The sequence below is a fragment of the Leucoraja erinacea genome, unplaced genomic scaffold (assembly GCF_028641065.1).
Source record: "Leucoraja erinacea ecotype New England unplaced genomic scaffold, Leri_hhj_1 Leri_158S, whole genome shotgun sequence".
In the NCBI taxonomy this organism is placed as follows: Eukaryota; Metazoa; Chordata; class Chondrichthyes; order Rajiformes; family Rajidae; genus Leucoraja; species Leucoraja erinaceus.
Genome location: NW_026575880.1, coordinates 64,533 through 86,463, shown reverse-complemented (window position 1 = coordinate 86,463; position 21,931 = coordinate 64,533). Strand labels below are relative to the sequence as shown.

At 49.7% G+C, this 21,931-nt stretch overlaps 1 protein-coding gene across 1 annotated transcript in view; it reads right to left on the bottom strand.

Annotated features, from left to right (window-relative positions):
* The window catches only part of LOC129715995 (DPY30 domain-containing protein 2-like), a 28,955-nt gene extending 11,883 nt beyond the window's left edge, over positions 1-17,072 (bottom strand). The window contains 6 exon segments of the mRNA XM_055665877.1: positions 8,770-8,889; positions 9,299-9,388; positions 9,391-9,455; positions 10,230-10,259; positions 15,567-15,731; positions 16,955-17,072. Coding sequence (XP_055521852.1) covers positions 8,770-8,889; positions 9,299-9,388; positions 9,391-9,455; positions 10,230-10,259; positions 15,567-15,731; positions 16,955-17,072 — 588 coding nt within the window.
* Positions 17,073-21,931: the final 4,859 nt, after the last annotated feature.

Genomic DNA, 21,931 nt, shown 5'->3' with positions numbered 1-21,931 from the left:
TGGGTACATTGAGGCATCATCCAATGGCAGCCTCGCCAATGGTCTGTCTCATGCTTTTCTTCTTTTGTTGTTTTTAGTCTGTTGATAAATGTATGCTTTAGTGTTTCATTAGTTTTGTATTATTGTGGGGATGGGGAAACTTTTTTAAATCTCTTTGCGACTTATTCGGTATTGTATCTCCGTCCACACTGAGGCCTAATATCGTGGAGCTGGCCGTCCCTTTGCTGGGGATCGATGTCGGTAGCTCAAACTGTGGGAGCCTGTGGACTTAATATCATGGAGCTTGGTTAGGTGCTCCAAGCCGTAGGAGCTTCGATCACACCGATCGTGGGAGCTTCGATCACCCCGATGTTAATATGCAGGGGTTTGGCTACTTTGGAAATGGCAAGCTTCTGTGAAAAAGGTCAAGCTTTGCTGAGGTGTCAAAGGGACACCAGGTGCAGGAGGCCCATGTGATCTAAATGGTGCCATCAAGTCTGGGTTTCTGAAGAAGCTCCCAAGTGATTCTGTTCCTGTGAAGCCCAAGGTGCCATTTAGTCTAGGTTTAATCTAGCTTCCTGTCAAACAGACGCTAAACCCAGGTCTGTGATTGGGTCGACAATTATGTGTTTATACATAGTATATATGGGGGGTCACGGTGGCGCAGTGGAAGAGTTACTGCCTTATAGCAAAATGCAGTGCCAGAGACCCGGGTTCGATCCCGACTATGGGTGCTGTCTGTATGGAGTTTGTACGTTCTCCCCGTGATCTGCATGGGTTTTCTCTGAGATCTTCTGTTTCCTCCCACACTCCAAAGACATACGGGTTTGTAGGTTAATTGGCTTGATAAAAAAAAATGGTAAATTGTCCAAGTTGGCGATATGCAGAGTACTGCCCGGCCGACTACAACATTCAGAAGGTTCACAAGGTATGTGTTGAATAGTTGTTTGTAAGTAAGCAAAGTAAGTGCCTCTTAATGTGATCTATTATCTGTAAGAAGTGATTGGCATGTAGGGATGGCCATCCCATTGCATTTTTGTGCCTTTCGTGTCCCCTCTCCCCTTCCCCTCTCCCCTGCGTTTCGGGGTGTAAAAGTGTATGTAATTAGTTTGGGCATGCTGGTTGTCTCTTTATTCTGCTCTGTTTACACGAGGTTGTGACGGCTGAGTAAGTGGATCCAAGTCTGGCCCCGTCGTGCCGTTTACAAATAAAGAAGAGTTTGGATTCCAGTGTTCGTTTCAGCGATTGACTGAACCAGACTAAGGGGATAGTATTAGATCCGGAATCAACATTGACGCCAGTTGCAGGAGCTTCGATCGCCCCAATGGCGGATAGTTCGACTGCCCCATCCGTGGGAAAATAAGGAGGAAAGAAGATAAGACTTTATTGCCTTCCTTGATAGTGAGGTATGTAGGGGAACCGCTGTGGTGGATGTTTATGTTCACTTTCATGTAGTTGTCTTATTGCATTTTTGGAGTGACTGTATGGCAACTCAAATTCTTTATATGTTTTTACATACTTGGCTAATAAATGAATTACAGTACAATACAATACTATCGCTATGTTTAAGAAACATTTAGGCAGGTACATGGATAGGACAGATTTAGATGGATATGGGCCATACACAGGCAAGTAGCGACGAGTGTAAATGAGACATGTTGGTTGGTTTAAATAGTCCCTGGTGTGTAAGATAGTGCTAATGTCCAAGGTGAACTCTGGCCAATGCAGTTTTTACCTAAACCAATTGACCTACAAACCTGCACGTCCTTGGAGTGTGGGAGGAAACAGAATGTGGGATCCTGTACATTACAAGGTGGGACGTTTCCAGGATTGGTTTTGCTGATTGGACAGGGGTTTGCAAAATGTTGGTCTCTGTGAACTTCAGTAAGGTGTCAGCCGACTGCTGAGCAATGTAACAACTGCTTTAACACTTAATAGCTGCATTCAAAGGGCACAAATCACCCAGTGAGAATAAGGAAGCTTGTTTTTCCAGCAGTGTCTTCTGCAGTCTGTACTGTAAAAGTGTTAGGTAGACACGAAATACTGGAGTAACTCAGTGGGGCAGGTGGCATTTCTGGAGAGAAGTAAATGGTGATGTTGCCGGTCGAGACCCTTCTTCAGACTGTAAAAGTGTTTGTCCAGTGTCTCTCGTCTGTGTCCCGTCATGTTCAGCATTCAGTCCTTTAGTTACAGTTCCATCGTGTCTTTGTTTTGTCAGTTACGATGTGTTCAGTTATTACGTTAGGTGTGCAGATATTTTACGACTTTGCTCTGATGCCGTACAATCAATGTGCTTGAATAAAAAGTTTAAAAATGCCACGACTGGACTCAGCAAATCATTGACAATCAGTGATCCTACAGCGGAGCACGCGGAGAAATCGCACGCGGTCACAGGGAGAACGTACTCTCTCCGTACAGATAACACCTGTGGTCAGGATCAAATGTGGGTCTCTGGCACTGTCAAGCAGCAACTCTACCGCTGTATAACTGTACCACCTGCTCCTCTCACAACCTCTATATGGTCACCTGTCATCAGGCAACTAAACCATCCTACATAATAGAGAGCAGTCATGAGCTATTATCTATTTCATTGGATGCCCCCGGACAGTCTTATTCACATTCCCTTTATCCTGTGAACAGCTCAGTTGTAACCATGTGTTGTTTCCCACTGTTTGGTTGGTAAGCAATTAAAGCTTTTCACCGCACACGTGACAAAACTAAACTACACTCTCTAAAAGTAGCAATTCCCAATAAATTCCTCTCATACACCTCTACAAGATCACCCCTCATCTTTCTGCGCTCCACGGAATAGAGTCTCAGCCTGCCCAACCTCTCCATATAACCCAGGCCCTTTGAGTCCTGGCAACATCCTCGTAAATCCTCTCTGCACCCTTTCCAGCCTGACAACATCTATAACATGGTGCCCAGAACTGAACACAATACTCTAAATATGGCCTGACCAACATCTTAACTAACTGCAACATGCCCTTCGAACCCCAATACTCAATACTGTGACTGATGAAGACCAATGTGCTGAGAGCTTGTGTGACGGCCCCATCTATCGGTGACATCACTTTCAGGGAGCTGTTTGTACCTGTACTCGATTCCTCTGTTCATCTATTGAAGCGATATGAGTGGAGCTGAGGAACAAGAAAGGGATGATCACCTTGTTGGGGGTGTACTACAGACTCGCGAATACTCAACGGGAATTACAAGAACACATTTGCCAGGAGATTGCAGACAGTTACAGGTCAATGTTGTTGCTGTAGTGGATTTTATCTTTCCCATTATTGGCTGGGTAAAATCATAGTGTGAAGGGTTTAGATGGGTACAATTTCTCAAAGGTGTTCTGGAGAGTTTTCTCCAGAAGTATTTAGAGGCCCCCCACACGTGGGGACAAAACTCCATCTAGTCTTGGGAAATTTGGAAGGTCAAGTGAATTAAGTGTTTGTGGAGGAGCCTTTTGGGACCAGTGACCACTGATCAATTAGGTTTAAGATAGTTATGGATAGGGACAGAGAGGGCAGTGTTAAAATGCCCAGCTGGGATAAGGCCAACTTTGACGGTATGAGAGAAGGTCTCGCTCAAGTTGACTGGAGCAGGTTATTTGAGGGGTTAGGAACATCAGCCAAGTGGGATGTTTTAAAAAATGTGCTGACAAAAGCTCAGGATATGTACGTCCCCGTTAGAAACATAGAAACATAGAAAATAGGTGCAGGAGTAGGCCATTCGGCCCTTCGACCCTGCATCGCCATTCAATATGATCATGGCTGATCATCCAACTCAGTATCCCATACCTGCCTTCTCTCCATACCCCCTGATCCCTTTAGCCACAAGGGCCACATTTAATTCCCTCTTAAGTATAGCCAATGAACTGGCCTCAACTACCTTCTGTGGCACAGAGTTCTTGCGATTCACCACTCTCTGTGTGAAAAATGTTTTTCTCATCTCGGTCCTAAAGGATTTCCCCCTTATTCTTAAGCTGTGACCCCTTGTCCTGGACTTCTCCAACATCGGGAACAATCTTCCTGCATCTAGCCTGTCCAACCCCTTAAGAATTGTGTAAGTTTCTATAAGATCCCCCCTCAATCTCCTAAATTCTAGCGAGTACAAGCCGAGTCTATCCAGTCTTTCTTCATATGAAAGTACTGACATCCCAGGAATCAGTCTGGTGACCCTTCTCTGCACTCCCTCTATGTCCTTCCTCAGATTAGGAGACCAAAACGATACGCAATACTCCAGGTGTGGTCTCACCAAGACCCTGTACAACTGCAGTAGAACCTCCCTGCTCCTATACTCAGTGAAGAGTGAAAGGCAAGGGAGGCAAACAGCCAAACAGGCTTGGCTGGCGAAGGAAATTGGGGCATTGCACAAGATTAAGAAGGACGCATGGTACAGGTTTAGGCAGCTGGGAACAAGTGTATCCCTGGAGGAGATTCGGGAAATGAGGAGTAAACTAAAAAAGGATATCAGAAGGGCAAAAAAGGGCCAGGAGACAGCTCTGGGTAGCATTACAAATAATCCCAACAAATGTTATAAATACATAGAGGGGAAAAGGGGAAGAGAGAGAGGATGGGACCCCTCAGGAATCAAAGCGGTCACCACTGTGTGGAGGCACAGGAGATGGGCAAGGTCCTCAATGAGTATTTAACCATATAACAATTACAGCACGGAAACAGGCCATCTCGACCCTTCTAGTCCGTGCCGAACACGTAATCTCCCCTAGTCCCATATACCTGCGCTCAGACCATAACCCTCCATTCCCTTCCCATCCATATAACTATCCAATTTATTTTTAAATGATAAAAACGAACCTGCCTCCACCACCTTCACTGGAAGCTCATTCCACACCGCTACCACTCTCTGAGTAAAGAAGTTCCCCCTCATGTTACCCCCAAAACTTCAGTCCCTTAATTCTCATGTCATGTCCCCTTGTTTGAATCTTCCCTACTCTCAGTGGGAAAAGCCCTTCCACGCCAACTCTGTCTATCCCTCTCATCATTTTAAAAAACCTCTATCAAGTCCCCCCTCAACCTTCTGCGCTCCAAAGAACAAAGCCCTAACTTGTTCAACCTTTCTCTGTAACTTAGTTGCTGAAACCCAGGCAACATTCTAGTAAATCTCCTCTATACTCTCTCTATTTTGTTGACATCCTTCCTATAATTAGGCGACCAAAATTGTACACCATACTCCAGAATTGGCCTCACCAATGCCTTGTACAATTTTAACATTACATCCCAACTTCTATACTCAATGCTCTGATTTATAAAGGCCAGCACACCAAAAGCTTTCTTTACCACCCTATCTACATGAGATTCCACTTTCAGGAAACTGTGCACGGTTATTCCCAGATCCCTCTGTTCACCTACATTCTTCAATTCCCTACCTATTTCTCCTCTGTATTTACTGAGGAGAAAGGCAGAAGGACTGATGAACTTGGGGCAGTCAACGGAAGTGTCTTAAGGGCAATCACTGTTACAGTCGAAGAGTTGCTTAAGGTGCTATCATGTATGAAGTTAGACAGATCTCCAGGGTCTGATCAGATATACATGAGGACATTGCGGGAAATCTGACAGGGAATTGCAGGAGCACTGGGTGAAATTTACAAGTCGTCTTTAAATACGGGAGAGGTGCCGGAAGACAAGAGGGTGGCAAAGGTTGTGTTTCTATTCAAGAAGGGCTTCTGGGAAAATGCTGGGCATGATAGGCCAGTGAGCTTATCATCTTTAGTTAGAAAGTTACTTCTGACTATCTCTCCCTATTCTAAGGGATAGGATATACAGGCATTTGGATGGGCAAGGGCTGATTAGGGACAGTCAGCATGGGTTTGTACGTGGACGGGCGTGTCTCGCAAATTTGATTGATTTTCTTGAAGACGAGACCAAAAAGCTTGATGAGAGCAGAGCTGTAGATGGTGTGTACGTGGACTTCGGTATGTGTTCTACAAGGTGCCGCATTGTAGGCTGCTCTGGAATGTTAGACTACATGGGATCCAAAGAAAGATAGCTGAATGGATAGAAAATTGGCTCCATGGAAGGAAGCAGAGGGTGATAGTGGAAGGTTGCTTCTCAAACTGGAGGCATGTGACTAGTGGTGTGCCTCAATGTTCGGTGCTGGGCCCATTACTGTTTGTCATCTACATCAATGATTTGGATGAGAACATACATGGCAGGATCTGATCGATTGGCCAGGTGGGCAGAGGAATAGTTGATGGAATTTAATACAGAGAAGTGTGAAGTGTTGCATTTTGGGACATCGAACAAGGGCAGGACCTACACAGTGAATGGTAGGCCTCTGGGTAGCGTTGTAGAGCAGAGGGATCTAGGAGTTCAGGTGCATGGTTCCTTGAAGGTCGAGTCGCAGGTAGATAATGTGGTCTAAAAGGCTTTTGGCAATTTGGTCTTCATCAGTCAGAGTATTGAGTATAGAAGTTAGAAGTTCATGTTGCAGTTGTATAAGACGTTGGTGAGGCCGCATTTAGAATATTGTGTTCAGTTCTGGGCACCATGTTATAGGAAAGATATTGTCAAGCTTGAAAGGGTTCAGAAAAGATTTACAAGAATGTTGCCAGGACTACAGGGTGTGAGCTATAGGGAGAGGTTTTGTAGGCTGGGTCTCTATTCCATGGAGTGCAGGAGGATGAGGGGGTTTTATAGAGGTGTACAAAATCATGAGAGGAATAGATTGAGTAGATGCACAGTGACTTTTGCCCAGAGTAGGAGAATTGAGGAGCAGAGGACAAAGTGAAGGGGAAAAGATTTAATAGGAATCGGAGAGGTACCTTTTTCACACGGTGGCGGTGGGTGTATGGAACAAGCTGCCAGAGGAGGTAGTTGAGGTTGAGACTATCCCATCATTTAAGAAATAGTTAGGCAGCTACATGGATAGGACAGGTTTGAAGGGATATGGACCAAGCGCAAGTAAGTGGGACTAGGGTAGCTGGGACATTGTTGCCTGTATGGCCGTGTTGGGCTGAAGGGCCTGTTTCCACACTGTATCACTCTATCACCCTATGACTATAATCTGATACGATAGAATGTTATTTATCCCAGGAGGGAAATTGATTGTTGCGTGTTGCAGTTTGAAAGATGGCGGTGAGACCACATTTAGAGTACTGTGTTCAGTTCTGGGTGCCATGTTATAGGAACGTTGTTGTCAAGCTGAAAGAGTACAGAGAAGATTTAAGGGCCTGTCCCACATGCTGATTTTTTCAGCGACTCCAGCATTATACCATGGTCACTGAAATATTTAGAACATTTCAAAATCCAACGGTGACAAAAAAATGTTGCGACATGTGAGGGAACAGCGTGTATCAATACATCATCACGATGCATCACAACTGCATCACAGCCACGTCACGCTGCATCACAGGCACGTCACGCTGCATCACAGGCATGCCACGCTGCATCACAGGCACGTCACGCTGCATCACGCTGCATCACAGGCACGTCACGCTGCATCACAGGCACGTCACGCTGCATCACAGGCATGCCACGCTGCATCACAGGCACGTCACGCTGCATCACGCTCCATCACAGGCATGTCACGCTGCATCACAGGCACGTCACACTGCATCACAGGCACGTCACGCTGCATCACAGCCACATCACGCTGCATTACAGGCAGAAGCTGCCAGAAGAGGTATTTGAGGCTGGGACAATCCCATTATTTAAGAAACAGTCAGACAGGTACATTGACAGGACAGAATTGGAAGGATATGGACCAGGTGCAGGCGTGGGTGTGTAGCAGGGACCTTGTTGGCTGGTGAGGGCAAGTTGGGCCGAAGGGCCTGATTCCACTGTATCACTCTATGACTCTATCTACCGCTCTGCCCTCGTCAAGCATTTAAGTCACATGTGCAAGCAACATCTTCAGATCTGTGAGACGTACAGACCCATGCTGCCTTTCCTTAACCACCCATCGTCTACCTAAAGCCATGCATATCCTCACTATAACCTTCTAGCACCTTTCCAACTACAGATGTTAAGCTAAAACATCTGTGTCAATTTTAAGTTCATGTCAAATACATTTTCTCTTTTAACAAATCTTGTGTGAGCTTCTGTGTGTTTAATGCAAACCACCATCTGCTGTTTGCTTGAGTCTCCATTCATTCCCAATCTAATTGTGGAGCAGAGACATATCTTGTCATGGTACTGTATATAATAGTTAAAGGCAAGTTGGACTTTACATAGAAAATCCATATTTCAGTAGCTCTGAGTAGTCACATTTTTTTGGGGGGTTCTCTTTCAGAACTCAATGCTGCTACCGATGTAGCAGCTTCACTTGAAAATGGCAAATTCTTAAATCTCTTGCCCAGAGTAGGTGAATCGAGGACCAGAAGACAGAGGTTTAAGGTGAAGGGGAAAAGATTTCATAGGAATCTGAGGGCAACTTTTTCACACAAAGGGTGATGGGTGTATGGAACAAGCTGCCAGAGGAAGTAGTTGAAGCTGGGACTATCCCAACATTGAAGAAACAGTTAGACAGGTAGATGGAAAAATGACAGGTTTGCAGGGGTATGGACTAAGCACAGGCAGGTGGGACTGGTGTAGCTGGGACGTGTTAGCTGGTGTGGGCAAGTCGGGCCGAAGGGTCTGTTTCCACACAGTATCACTCCATGACTGTGGTCTACAACACTTCTCACTGCTCTACCATTCACTGTCCAGGACCTGCCCAGTTTAGATTTCCCAAATTGCAACACCTGTCATTTCTTTGTGTTAAATTCCATCAACCATTCCCCAACCCACCTGGCTAACAGAGGGGAGGAGAGGGGAGAGGGAGGCCACTCACCTGCTGGGCCCGGTGCATCCGTTGGATCTCCTCCAGCTCCTGCGTGACCTGCTCCTGGATGGCCCGCTCCTTCAGATAGGTATCCATCTCTATGCTCAGCTCAACCTCCACCGCTTTGTCCTGGAGCAGGGGGAGGGAGAGAGGGCACAGGCTCAGTTCAGCAGGGGGGGAGGGGCAGAGGGCACAGGCTCAGTTCAGTGGGGAGGGGCGGAGGGGGGGTGGGGAGGGGGGGGAGAAGGCCAGGGGGGGGGAACCGGAGTGTGAGGGGAAGGTGTGGTCAGTGAGAGGGGAGGAGAAAGGAGGGTGAGGAGAGGGGAAAGTTGGGGGAGGATGCGATGGAAAGGGAGGGGAGTGGGAGGGGAGTGGGGGAGTGGGAAAGGGGAAGAGGGGAGAGAGAGGTTATGGTGAGGGATGGGTGAGGGGCAGGGGAAGGGAGATGAGGGTGAGAGTGGGAGGGGGAGGGAAGGGGGGAAGGTGGAGGTGGGAGGGTGAGGGGGGACAGGCGAAGGGGGGAGGGGGAGTGGTGCACCTGTCTCTGCATCTCCAAGTTGTCATTGTACTTGTACAGCCAGTGGGCCAGGTAGTCGATGGGGTCCAGGGGCCGCCGCTCAGCCACCTCTCCGCCAGCCCCTCCGTCAGCCCCGAGCCCAGCACATCCCGCAGGTAGTTGGAGTCCATGCTGGTCCCTGGTGGCGAGGGGAAGGGGGAGAGAAAGGTTAGAGGGGGAGAGAGTGAGGGAGGGAGGGAGAGAGAGGGGGGAAGACGTGGAGATAGAGGGGGGAAGGTAGAGAGAGAAAGAGAGAGGAAGATAGAGAGGGGGATGGGCGGAGAGAGGGGGAGAGTGAGAGAAAGTGCGAGGAGAGAGGGAGAGAGAAAGGGACAAGGGGAGAGAGAGCGGAAGAGGGGGGAGGGGAGAGAGAGAGAGGGAGAGGGGTGGAAAGAGAGAGAGAAGAGAGTAAGATGGGGAGATAAAGGGGGAGAGAGAGAGGGGGGAGAGAGAGGGGAGGGAGAGAGAGAGAGCGAGAGAGAGCGGGGGGGAGAGAGGGAGAGAGAGATAGGGAAAGGGGGAGATAAAGGGGGATAGGGAGAGACAGACAGAGAGGGGGGAGAGGGGGACTACATAAGAATATTCTTTATTGGAAAACACTTCCCATTTCAATGTTTGGCAGAATTAATGCCATAAAAATGTTTTTCCTTCCATAATTACTGTACTTATTTTAATCAACATATCTCCCCAATTTTTTTTAACGTGACTCTTTTGTTGCAAGTTTTATTTGGGATTACAAGAACCATAGAATAATTCAAAAACATTTATGTAAATCTAAGATGAATGGTGGATTAGTTTTACCAATTTTTAAATTTTATTTTTGGGCAGTTAATATTAAAAAATATGACCTTCTGGTTGGAAGATATGGATCAACAACCAGATTTGTTAAATATGGAAAAGGAAGATCGTTTACCTTTAGAAATTGGCTCGATCTTGTTAACCCCTACAAAATTGAATTAAAAAACAGAGTGAAAATCCAATAATATATAAGAACTTGGAAACTATTAAAAATGACTTTAGATATCTTATCACTCATTCTCCCCATTGTAAATAACCCTTAATTTAAACCTTCTATGTTGGATAAAGGTTTTGGGCAATGGAAAACCCATGGAACTAAAAGGGTGGGACATCTTAACCATATAACCATATAACCATCTTTATCAAAAAGGTATTTTTCTTTCATTTCAGGAGCTACAACAGAATTATGGACGACACTCAAATAATTTGTTTTGATATTTACAACTTCGAGATTATGTTAAATCACATACACAATAATATAGAACTAGAGCGATAGAGACCCTTGAGGAATGTTTGAATAAACATCCTAATACAGATAAATTATTATCTCACATCTATAATATCCTTTTAGATAGTGAGGTCTCGTCGACGGAACTACATAGACAGCATGGGAAAATGAATTAGCTCAACCCATAATGAAAGATATATGGGATGTAAGTTTACAACATATACATCAATGTTCGTTAAATGCCAGACACTCTTTAATACAATTTAAAGTACTACATAGACTGCACTATTCTAAAACAAAACTAAACAGAATTTTCCAATTATCTCTCCTATCTGTGACAAATGTCAATACTTAGATGCTAATCTAACTCATATTTTTGTAAACTGCATAAAAATTAAACATTTTTGGACGGATATTTTTAAAATCATTAATCAAAGGTTGTTAATATCCAATTGAAACCTGACCCAAAACTAATAATATTAGGAACATCAGAACATAGCATAAAACTTGCAATAAATCAAAGACATTTCCCTGATTATAGTATAATAACTGGGAAAAAAATAATACTTAAATTTTGGAAAAATCCAACAACCATCACAATTAAAATGTGGATTATGGAGGTGTCTGAGACCTTACACTTGGAAAAATTAGACTTGTCTTAATTGACAAATCAGAACTATTTGCTAGAATATGGTCTACATTGATTGATTTTCCAAAGGGGTAAACTGGTTCAACACGGAAGCTGGACTGAAACGTGAATCCAGGACTGGATGAATAATTACACTCTATAATCTACGGACCTATCTCCAAAATTGTCTTATTGGTAATCTCTTTTGGGGTTTTTTCTCCCTCCCCTCCAAATATATATATATATATAGCGAGAGAGAGAGGGAGGGGGGAGTGGAGAGAGAGGGGGAGTGGGCAGGGAGGGGCAGAGAGAGAGAGAGAGAGAGTGGAGAGAGGGGTGAAAAAGGGGAGATAGAGGGGAGAGAGAGAGAGGTTGGGGAAGGGGAAAGGGAGAGAGAGTGAGAGAGCGAGAGAGAGAAGGGAGGTGGTGGGAGGAGTGAGGGGGAGAGAGGGATAGAGATAGAGAGAGGGGGGAAGTTGAGAGAGGGGGGAGTGATAAAGGGATAGTGATAGAAAAGAGAGAGAGAGGTTGAGAGGGGGAGAGGCAGAGAGAGAGAGAGAGAGAGAGAGAGAGAGAGTAAAAAAAAGAGAGTGGGGAGGGGGAGGTTGTGAGTGAGAGGGAAGAGATGGGGAGAGGGAGAGGAGGTGGAGAGAGCGGGAGAAAGGGGGAGAGTGGGAAAAAGGGGGAGAAGGGGAGAGAGATTGAGAGAGAAAGGGAGGGGGGTTTGGAGAGAGGGGGAGTGGGGTGAAAGAGAGGGGGGGAGAGGAGAGAGAGAGAGGGAGGGAGGACAGAGAGAGAACGAGAGAGAAGGGAGGCGGGGAGAGAGGAGGAGAGGAGGGAGAGGGGCGAGGGGCAGAGGGGGGAGAGGAGACAGTGCGCGAGAGAAAGAGAAAGGGGGAGAGAGAGGAAGAGGAGAGGGAGGGAGAGAGAGAGAGAGAGAGAAATGGTGGTAGAGGGAGAGGGAGAGGGTTGGAGAGGGGTAGAGAGAGAGGGGAGGGGAGAGAGAGAGGGGAGGGGAGAGAAAGGGGAGGGGGAGAAAAGAGGAAGAGGATAGAGAGGGGGATAGGGTGGAAGCGAGAGAGGGGGGGGGGGAATAGGAGAGGGGAGAGAGAGAGAGAGAGAAGAGAATGAGATATTGAGAGAGAGAGAAGAGAGAGATAGAGAGAGACAGAGAGAGGGCGAGAGAGAAACAATAGACAATACACAATAAGTGCAGCAGTCGGCAATTCAGCCCTTCGAGCCAGCACCGCCATTCACTATGATCATGGCTGATCATCCACAATCAGTACCCCGTCCCTGCCTTCTCCCCATATTCCATGAATCCGCTACCTTTAAGTGCCCTATCTAACTCCTAAGAGGGGGTATAGAGAGGAGAGGGCGAGAGGGGGGGGGGGGGGGGGGGGGGGGGGAAAGGGCGAGAGACAGAGAGGGGGAGGGAGCGACAATAGACAATAGACAAAAGACAATAGACAATAGACAATAGGTGCAGCTGTCGGCAATTCAGCCCTTCGAGCCAGCACCGCCATTCACTGTGATCATGGCTGATCTTCCAAATTCAGTACCCCGTTCCTACCGTCTAATCATATCCCCTGAATCCGCTATATTTTAGAGCCCTATCTAAGAGGGGGATGGGAGAGGGATAGAGAGGGGGGAGTGTCTGGGAGAGGGAGGTAGGGGAGAGGGGGGGGGGGGGGAGAGAGGGAGAGAGAGAGAGAGAGAGAGAGAGTGAGAGATAGGGAGAGAGAGAGAGATAGGGAGAGAGAGAGAGGGAGAGAGAGGGAGAGAGGGAGAGAGAGAGAGAGGGAGAGAGGGGGAGAGGGGGAGAGGGGGAGAGAGGGGGCGAGAGAGAGAGAGAAGGAGAGAGGGAGGAGAGGGAGAGAAAGAGAGAGCGTGTGTGAGAGAGAGAGAGAGAGAGAGAGAGAGAGAGAGAGAGAGAGGTTGAGTAATTCGGCCCTTCGAGTCAGCACCGCCATTCACTGTGGGGGGATAGGGAGAAACGGGAAGGGAAGTGATGGGGAGGGGGGGAGAGACAATAGACAATAGCATTAAACTCTACGAGAGGAAAGAGGAGGAAGGGGTGTGAGGGACATAGAGGGGTGGAGAGAGCGGGGAGGGGGGAAGAGAGGGAGAGAGAGGAGGGTGAGAGAGAGGGGTGGAGAAAGAGAGGGGGAGGGGGGGGGCGAGGGACAGACAGAGAGAGACTTACTTACTTGCTCACTTGCTGCCTGGGCTGCGCCGCCGAATGTGTCTGTAACTAGGGGCAGCGAAAAACACAACATCAGCCGTCATTACCTCACCTCGTCCACACTCCGCCCCCAAGCAGTCCTCACGTCATTACGTGCAAAAAATAACTTCAAATTCGACGTTGCACCGAGCAGACACAACTCAGCGGGACGGGCAACACATGCTCTCTGGGGAAAAGCAATTCGGTTCGGGGCCCATAGCCTTTTCACACTGAGAGGGAGTCACGAAGATATGGAGGTTTAAGGTGTGAAAGCGAAAGACGGGGAACGCGATTAAGAAGTATATTAATCATAACATTAAATGTAATCACTAAAGTGTACTCAGGAGCACAGTGAAACTAGTCGCAGAACTAGGGTGGGTGGGATTGAGAGAGAGCAAGTGTTACCTGAAATTGGAGAAGTCAATGTTCATACCGCTGGGGTGTAAACAGACCCAAGCGAAATATGAGGCGCTGCTCCTTCAATAAGCGTTGGGCGTCACTCTGACAATGAAGGAGGCCCGGGATAGAAAGGTCAGTGTGGGAATGGGACGGGGAGTCCAAGTGTTTACCCACCGGGAGAGCAGGTCGGTTCAGGAGATGTTCAGCGAAACGATCGCCGAGCCTGAAAGGACTGCCAGGTCCTTGGACAGTCGAGGGAGGAGATACAGCGACAGGTGTTGTTGCATTTCTGCGGTTGCTCGGAAAGGCACCTGGGGAGGTGGTGTGAGTGGGAAGGGATGAGTTAACCAGGGAATTGCGGAGGGAACGGTCTCTGCGGAAGGCGGACAGGGGTGGAGAGGGGAAGGTGTGGCTACTGGTGGGATCCCGTTGGAGATGGTGGAAATGTCAGAGGAATATATGTTGTATGTGATGGCCGGTGAGGTAAAGGGGACTCGGTCTGTGCTTAGACGGTGGAGGGGGTGTTAAAGTTGTTCGGCACGGACTTGTAGGGCCGAGATGGCCTGTTTCCGTGCTGTAATTGTTATATGGTTATATGTTATATTATATGGGGAGCAAGAGCGGGGCTGTGGGATGGCGTCATAGACTGATACAGCTTGGAAACAGGCCCTTCGGCCCAAGTAACCCACACCAGCCTGTTATACTAGCCCCACCTGCCAGCGCTTGACCCATACCCTCCAAACCCGCCCTATCCATGTACCTGTAACTGTTTCTTTAATGTTGGGATAGTCCAACCTCAACTGCCTCCTCTGGTATCTCGTTCCACACACCCACCTTTGTGTGAAAAAGTTACCCCTCAGATTCCTATTAAATCGTTTTCCCTTCACCTATGTCTTATTCTCGATTATTCCGCCCTGGGCAAGAAACTGCGCACCTACCTGTTCTATTCCTCTCATGATTTTAAACACCTCTATAACATCACTGCTCACCCTTCTGCGCTCCATGGAATAGAGACACAGCCTACTCAACATATCCCTATAGTTCAGACTCTCTAGTCCTGGCAACATTCTCATAACCCTATGTACCCTTTCCAGTTTGACAACATATTTCCAATAAAATGGCGCCCAAAACTGAACACAATAGTCTCCATGCGGCCTCACCAACATCTTATACAACTACAACTTGACCTCCTAAGTTCTATATTCAATGCTCTAACTAATGAAGGCCAATGTGCCAAAAGCCTTTTTGTCCACCCTTTCTGCCTGCGACTCCACCTTCAAGGAACCGTGCCCCTACACTCCTAGATCCCTCTGCTCTACAACACTCCCCCAGAGCCCCACGATTCACCGTGTAGGTCCTGCCCTTGTTAGACTGCCCAAAATCACATCACACGCAACATCTTACATTTATCTATATTCCATCAACGATTCCTAGACCACGTGGCCAATCGACCAATAGACCCCTGGTGTGAGGTGCCCAGACTTAACCAAATACAAAAGGAGGGAGGCAGTAAAGTCCTCAAGACCCATAATCACAGCCGTTGTCCAAGGACATCATCAGGGCCCAATGTTTGAGTGCCACTGCCCCCTCCTCGGTTGTCGACAATTCAGGCTGCGAGCGGAATTCCCAGTCTATCAGTGAGGGTTTCACACCGTGACAGCAGCCGCCACCTGATCCCATAGAGTGATTGGGTCCCTATGATCCCATCCGAGCCGCAATTCGCGATAAATCCCAGTGTTTAGGGACAGTTCACCGAGCCCCAGTATTTCGTCGTTGGTGCGGAGTATTGCCTTGGATCGCTTATCCCATTCCCAGAGCGACCACTGTCCTCGCGGTTCCCTAGGTCGTTTGCAGAAGCGCTCACACATGGCAGACAACTCCTTCAGGAGTCGCAGAGTCGCAGGTGGAGGTTCGAATCCTGCCGATCCCGACAAATGTTGTGTTCGATAAATCACCGGATTCATTCAACAAAGATGGTATCGCAATGTACTTTATTACACTGCCGAACTACGCACATAGACTCACATAGCCATACACACTCGCACACACCAAGTACACAACATCGAGCGTCCCCGGGTGGTGACCTGTTGTCAATCAGCTGGCACCCTTTGTGACACGGTCCAAAGCCGGGGTTCTCTCTGTTCTAGGAGGGCGCCCGACACTGTCTCCGTTAGCGTTTCTCGTCCATTCAGACGGTGCCATCCCCCCTCCCGTGAGCCAATCGTTACCCCTCCACCTCCAACCTGGCCCTGCCCCACTTGGCCGGTTGAACACACCGTTTCCGCACTCCTGGCGATAAGGGGTGTTGGTGGTCTGCCCAACTATTACAGTGTTCTGCTCAGCAAACCTACACATAATCAGACATCCCCAGACTTGTTTGGAATGCCGTGCTACCAATTCACTGTAGCTAACAATTCAATTTTAGCTAACATGGTGTGTTGGACCCTTACAATACAATACGAATCCCACCTGCCCGTATTTGGCCCATATCTCTCTACACTGTTCTTATCCATTTACCTGTACAAATTTCTTTATGAATGTTGCTATCGTGCCTGCTTCAACTACCCCCTCCAGCAGCTCGTTGGACAACCCCACCTACCTCTGTTTGGGGGGAAACCAGAGCACCTGGAGGAAAATCACATAGTCACAGGGAGAACATGCTGATTCCACACAAGTTCAGCACCTGAAGTCAGGATTGAACCAGTCACGGTATAGCTGTAGTAACATACACCCTCATTAGAGATGTCTATCTTTATTGGAATTAAATATGTGAACAATCTATTATAAAAGTGTATTGTTACCAATGGAAACATACCGATTGACAACTCACCAAGCGTGAACGGTAACCAGCAGGTACACGAACTACAGAAGCTGGTTTAAACAAAGACACAGATGCTGCAGTAACTCAATGTGTCAGACAGAATCTCTGAGGAACATGGATAGGTGATGATTCGTGGCGGGACCCAAACATTCAACTTTCAAGATGGCTCCTATCTGTGGCGACATGTTGCCAGCAGCCCACACAAAATCATCAAATATTGTAATTCTCAGTGTACCTGGGTAAAAGGAATAGCAGGAACGTGTGCTGTAACCGACAAGCTGCAAGTGCATTTAAACCCATTAGCGCTATTGCGATGTTACCGTAGCAACGCAGCTGCCGACTGTAAGGGAATTCGCGATCGCAGGGGAATCCTCGACCTAGCGGAGGATTGCAGGAAGAGTATGTGCTGTACCAGGAAACACCGGGGGCGGCCTCCATAGTGTCCGGAAAAGTCCAAGTCAGACTGACGAGCAGGGCACTACAACCCACAAGCATCTTGCTAGTCAATGTACAATCACTGCAAAATAAAGTGGAGGACAAAGTCAAGGCTGCTTTACCAAAGGGAGCTGAGCGAATGATCTGTGTTCTGTTTCACAGAGACATGGCTCACTCCCTGCTCCCCAGATTCAGCCGTCCAGCCTGGGGGTTCCTTTCGCAGGCACGCAGGCATCTGGGAAAGGGAGAGGAGGGGGCATCTGCCTCATGGTCAACTCTGTGTGGCGCTCATACATGGTAGTTCTGTCTAACTCCTGCTCTCCGCATCTGGCGGTGAAGTGCCGTCCCTTCCACCTCCCGAGGGAATTCACCTCCATCATCCTGACCGCGGTCTACATCCCACCCCAGGCAGATGTCCGTCTAGCATTGGGGGAGCTGCTCACCATGGTCACCAGACTGCGTACCCCGAGGCCTTTACCACCACAGCCGGGGACTTCAACATAGCCAACGTGAAAACATCACTCCCAATCTACCCCCAACATGTCGCCTGGAGCACCAGAGGATCAAACACCTTCGACCACTGCTACACGACCATCAAGGACGCCTATCATTCTATCCCCCGCCCTCACTTCGGGAAATCCGACCATTCAGCGGTGCTGCTTCTTCCTGCATACAGGCAGCAACAGAATAGCGCACCCCCAGAGGTGAGGACAGCACAGAGCTGGTCGGGGGAGGCAGAGGGACAACTACAGGACTGCTTAGAGTTACTAGACTGGGCAATGTTCAACGACTCGGCAACGGGCCTGAATGAATATGCCACAGTTGTTACAGACTTCATAAGGAAATGTGTGGAGGACTGCATCCCAACAAAAACCTTCCAAGTGTTTCCTAACCAGAAGCCTTGGATGAACCATGAGATCCGCATTCTTCTGAGGACCAGATCTGGTGGCGCAGTGGTGTATAAGAAGTCCAGATACGACCTTGGTAAGGCCCTGAGGGATGGGAAATATGCGGTGAGCTTCCTGCAGGAAACCCACACCACCCCAGGAGACAAGTCCACTTGGCTCCTGGAGTGGGGTGGCGAGGTCTTCATGAGCCACCTCAGCTCCATTTCCAGTGGGGTGGCCATTTTGTTGGCCCCGAATTTCCGGCCTGAGTTCCTAAAGGTCCAGGAACTGGTGCCAGGCCGCTTGCTTCACTTGGCCGTGCGCCTGGATGGCGTGCGGTTGCATTTTGTCAATGTGTACGCCCCCAAGCTTGCCGTGTTGCAGACGGCAAGGTGTCTACGCTGCTGAGCTCCATCAACCCTGGTGACTGCGTGATCCTTGGGGGGGATTTCAACTGTACCCTTGAGGAAGGCGACCGTTCTGGTCTACAGCGTGGAGTCGGTGAAGAAGTTGAAGGAGCTCGTGGGCTCCTTTAACTTGGTAGACACCTGGAGGAACCTCCACCCCGACTCTAGGGCCTTCTCCAGGAGGTCAGAGGGGGGTGGGTCTCGCATCGACCGCTTGTACATTTCTAGGGCGTACGTCTCCCGTGTCTCGGCGGCCTCCATGCTGCCGGTGCCGTGCTCGGACCACCACCTGGTGTGGGCGGAGTTTAACCCGCTGCGCACGAGGGGAGGGTCCACATACTGGCATTTTAATAACCGGCTGCTGGAGGATCGCCGCTTCCGGGACTCGTTGGCGAGGTTCTGGAATAACTGGAAGAGGAAGCGGGGAGGATTTCACTCCCTGCGGCTATGGTGGGACGTGGGCAAGGCCCACATCCAGAGTTTCTGTCAGGAGTACACTAGAGGGTCGACCAAGAGACGCGATTCCAAGATCAGACAGCTCGGGAGCGAGCTACTCGATTTGGATTCGCGTCTAAGTCAGACCGTCGGGGACACGATCCTCTGGAGGGAATACCAGGAGAAGAAGGATGCGCTGAAGGAGCTACAGTTGGAGCAATCTCGAGGCGCGTACGTGAGGTCGCGGATCCAATTGCTCCACGATTTGGACCGCGGTTCACCCTTCTTCTACTCGCTGGAGAAGTGGCGGGGAGTCCGTCAGCAGTTAGTGGAGCTGCTCGCTGATGATGACTCCTCCGTCACTGAACCAGAGGACATTAATGCAGCAGTTCGTTCCTTTTATGGGACCTTGTTCTCACCAGATAGCTCTGGCGGGGACGAGTGCAGTGATCTGTGGGAAGGTTTAGCCACGGTCGACCCGGAGGGTGCTGAGCGTCTGGATGCCCCCCTGACACTGGGTGAACTGACTGCGGCCCTCCATCAGATCCGAAGGGGCAAATCCCTGGCCTGGACAGTCTGGACAGACTGACAGCAGAGTTCCTCCGCACTTTCTGGGGGATCCTGGGGGAGGACTGCACCATGGTATTGAGGGAGAGCCTGGTGACCGGAGAGATGCACTTGTCTTGGCGAAGGGCTGTCGTGGTCCTTCTGCCCAAGAAGGGCGATCTCCGCCATCTAAAAAACTGGCGCCCAATCTCCCTCCTCTGTACCGACTACAAGGTCTTTGCCAAGGCAATGGCAAACCGTCTGGGCCCAGTGCTGGCTCAAGTGATCCACCCTGACCAGTCTCACACGGTCCCAGGCCGGTCCATCCAGGACAATATCCATCTGGTCCGGGACCTGGTCTACCTGGCTCAGGAGACCGGTGTACCCACTGCCTTTCTCTCCCTCGACCAGGAGAAGGCTGTTGACAGGGTGGATCACGAGTATCTGTTGAGGACTCTGCGGGCGTTTGGGTTCGGACCGCACTTTGTGTCCCGGATCCGACTTTTATACGCCACTGCAGAGTGCCTCGTGAAAGTCAATGGATCCTTGACGGCCCCCATTCCCTTCCACAGAGGAGTACGTCAGGGATGTCCCATGTCTGGCCAACTGTACGCCATCTGCGTGGAGCCATTCCTTAGTCTGCTTCGGAGGAAGTTGACGGGCATGGTTCTACGCGAGCCGGACATGGAGGTGGTCCTCTCGGTTTACGCCGATGACGTGCTCCTCATGGACACCGATCCCATCGACCTGCAGAGGATGCGTGAGTGCCAACCAGTCTTCTCGGCCGCCTCCTCTGCCAGGATCAACTGGGGGAAATGTTCTTTATGACTCTTGGTGGGTCCCTGGCAGGTGGACTCCCTCCCGGAGGAGATGAGGTCTTTCACGTGGAGTATCACACACCTCCTCTACCTGGGAGTCTACCTGAGTCCTGGCGCGGAGACCTGGCTGGCGAACTGGCAGGAGCTGGAGATGAATGGCGTCACCCGGCTGGGACGCTGGGCAGGTCTCCTCAGAGTGCTTTCCTACCGGGGCAGGGTGTTGGTCATTAACCAACTCGTGGCCTCCATGCTCTGGTACAGATTGACCACATTGGTCCCATCAGCCACCTTTGCTGGGATCATCCAGAAGAAGTTGGTGGACTTCTTCTGGGGCAACGGAAAGCACTGGGTCTCTGCAGCGGTCCTGAGTCTCCCGATCGAGGAGGGCGGTCAGTCGCTGGTGTGCATTCGCACCAAGTTGGCGGCTCTCCACCTCAGGACCTTGCAGAGACACCTGTACTCAGGGCATCCTCCCAGGTGGCACGTGCTGGCAACGCACTTTTTCCAACGGAGCCGCTGCGTTCAACGAGGTACGCGGATCCCGATGGTGGGGGTCAGCCGTGCGGTCCTGATGGGGATGCCTGGCTTCTACAGGGACTTGTTGAGAGTCTGGAACCTGGTTGCCGTTGACCGGGCCCCACCTCCGCCGGCGGAGGGTGACGGCCCGGGCGTGAGAGCAGCCGGCCCTTGTCCCACCCCACCGGGTGACCGGCTGACCGGGGGGTCAAACATGTGGAGCACCTGTGGTTGAGCAAGCCCCCGCTCAGCCGGAAGTACTAATCGGACCCAGGCGCCGTAATCCTTTCCGGGAGCCGGTCCCACACAATTTGAGCCGCCGTTCCTCGATACCCTACATCTGCCTCCAAGACGCAGGGAGGCGTGTCCTGTACAGGCTCCTCCTCCACACCCTGCACTTCCTCGCCATGGTCCACCGTCCGGACACCAAGTGGCGGTCAGTGTTGCCTTCCGGTCGCGAGGGGGGGTGGGGGGTCCCTCTATGCAGGGATTCTCCCCCTCTACATTGGGGACCTGGGGTGGAGGGTATTGCACCGAGGTGTTCCCTGCAATCTGTTTCTCTCGCGGTTCACAGACTCGCCAGCCGCCTGCCACTTTTGCGGGCTGGAATAGTCTGTGTACCACGTGTACATGGAGTGCGTGGGGCTGCAGCCACTGTTTGAATATCTAAAGTGGTTGCTCCTTGCCTTCTGGCTGCATTTTTCACCCACCATCCTCATCTTTGGACACCCTGTGCGTAGGGGAGAGGGTAGGGCTGAAGATGTCCTGGTTGGGTTGCTCCTGAGCCTGGCCAAGCTGGCCATCCGCGAGTCACGGCGCCAGACGGTGGAGGGCTCTACCCGAGCCAGCTGCCTGCCCCTTTTCCGGGGTTACGTCCGTGCCTGGGTGGGATTAGAAAGGGAATACGCCCTGTCTGTGGGCACCCTGAGGGATTTCCGGGACCGCTGGGCTCCGCAGGGTGTTGAATGTATCCTCAATAATGATTGTATCATAGTTGTATAGTAGTTTATTACGGATACATGTTTGTATTGTATTGTGGTGGTGGGTTCTGGCTTGTTTTATTGGAGTGTAAATATTATGTTTAATAATTGAATAAATTTTGTTGTTAAAAAAAAAAAAGCTGGTTACGTGAGGAGGTGTGGTGTTGCGGAGCTCCCGTCCAAACAAAGAAATAAGTGAATTTAAACATCTTTCTGGAATTTAGTGTAGCCACCTCGGTACTTGGAGTATCGCTACAACGTTGCAGAGACTTG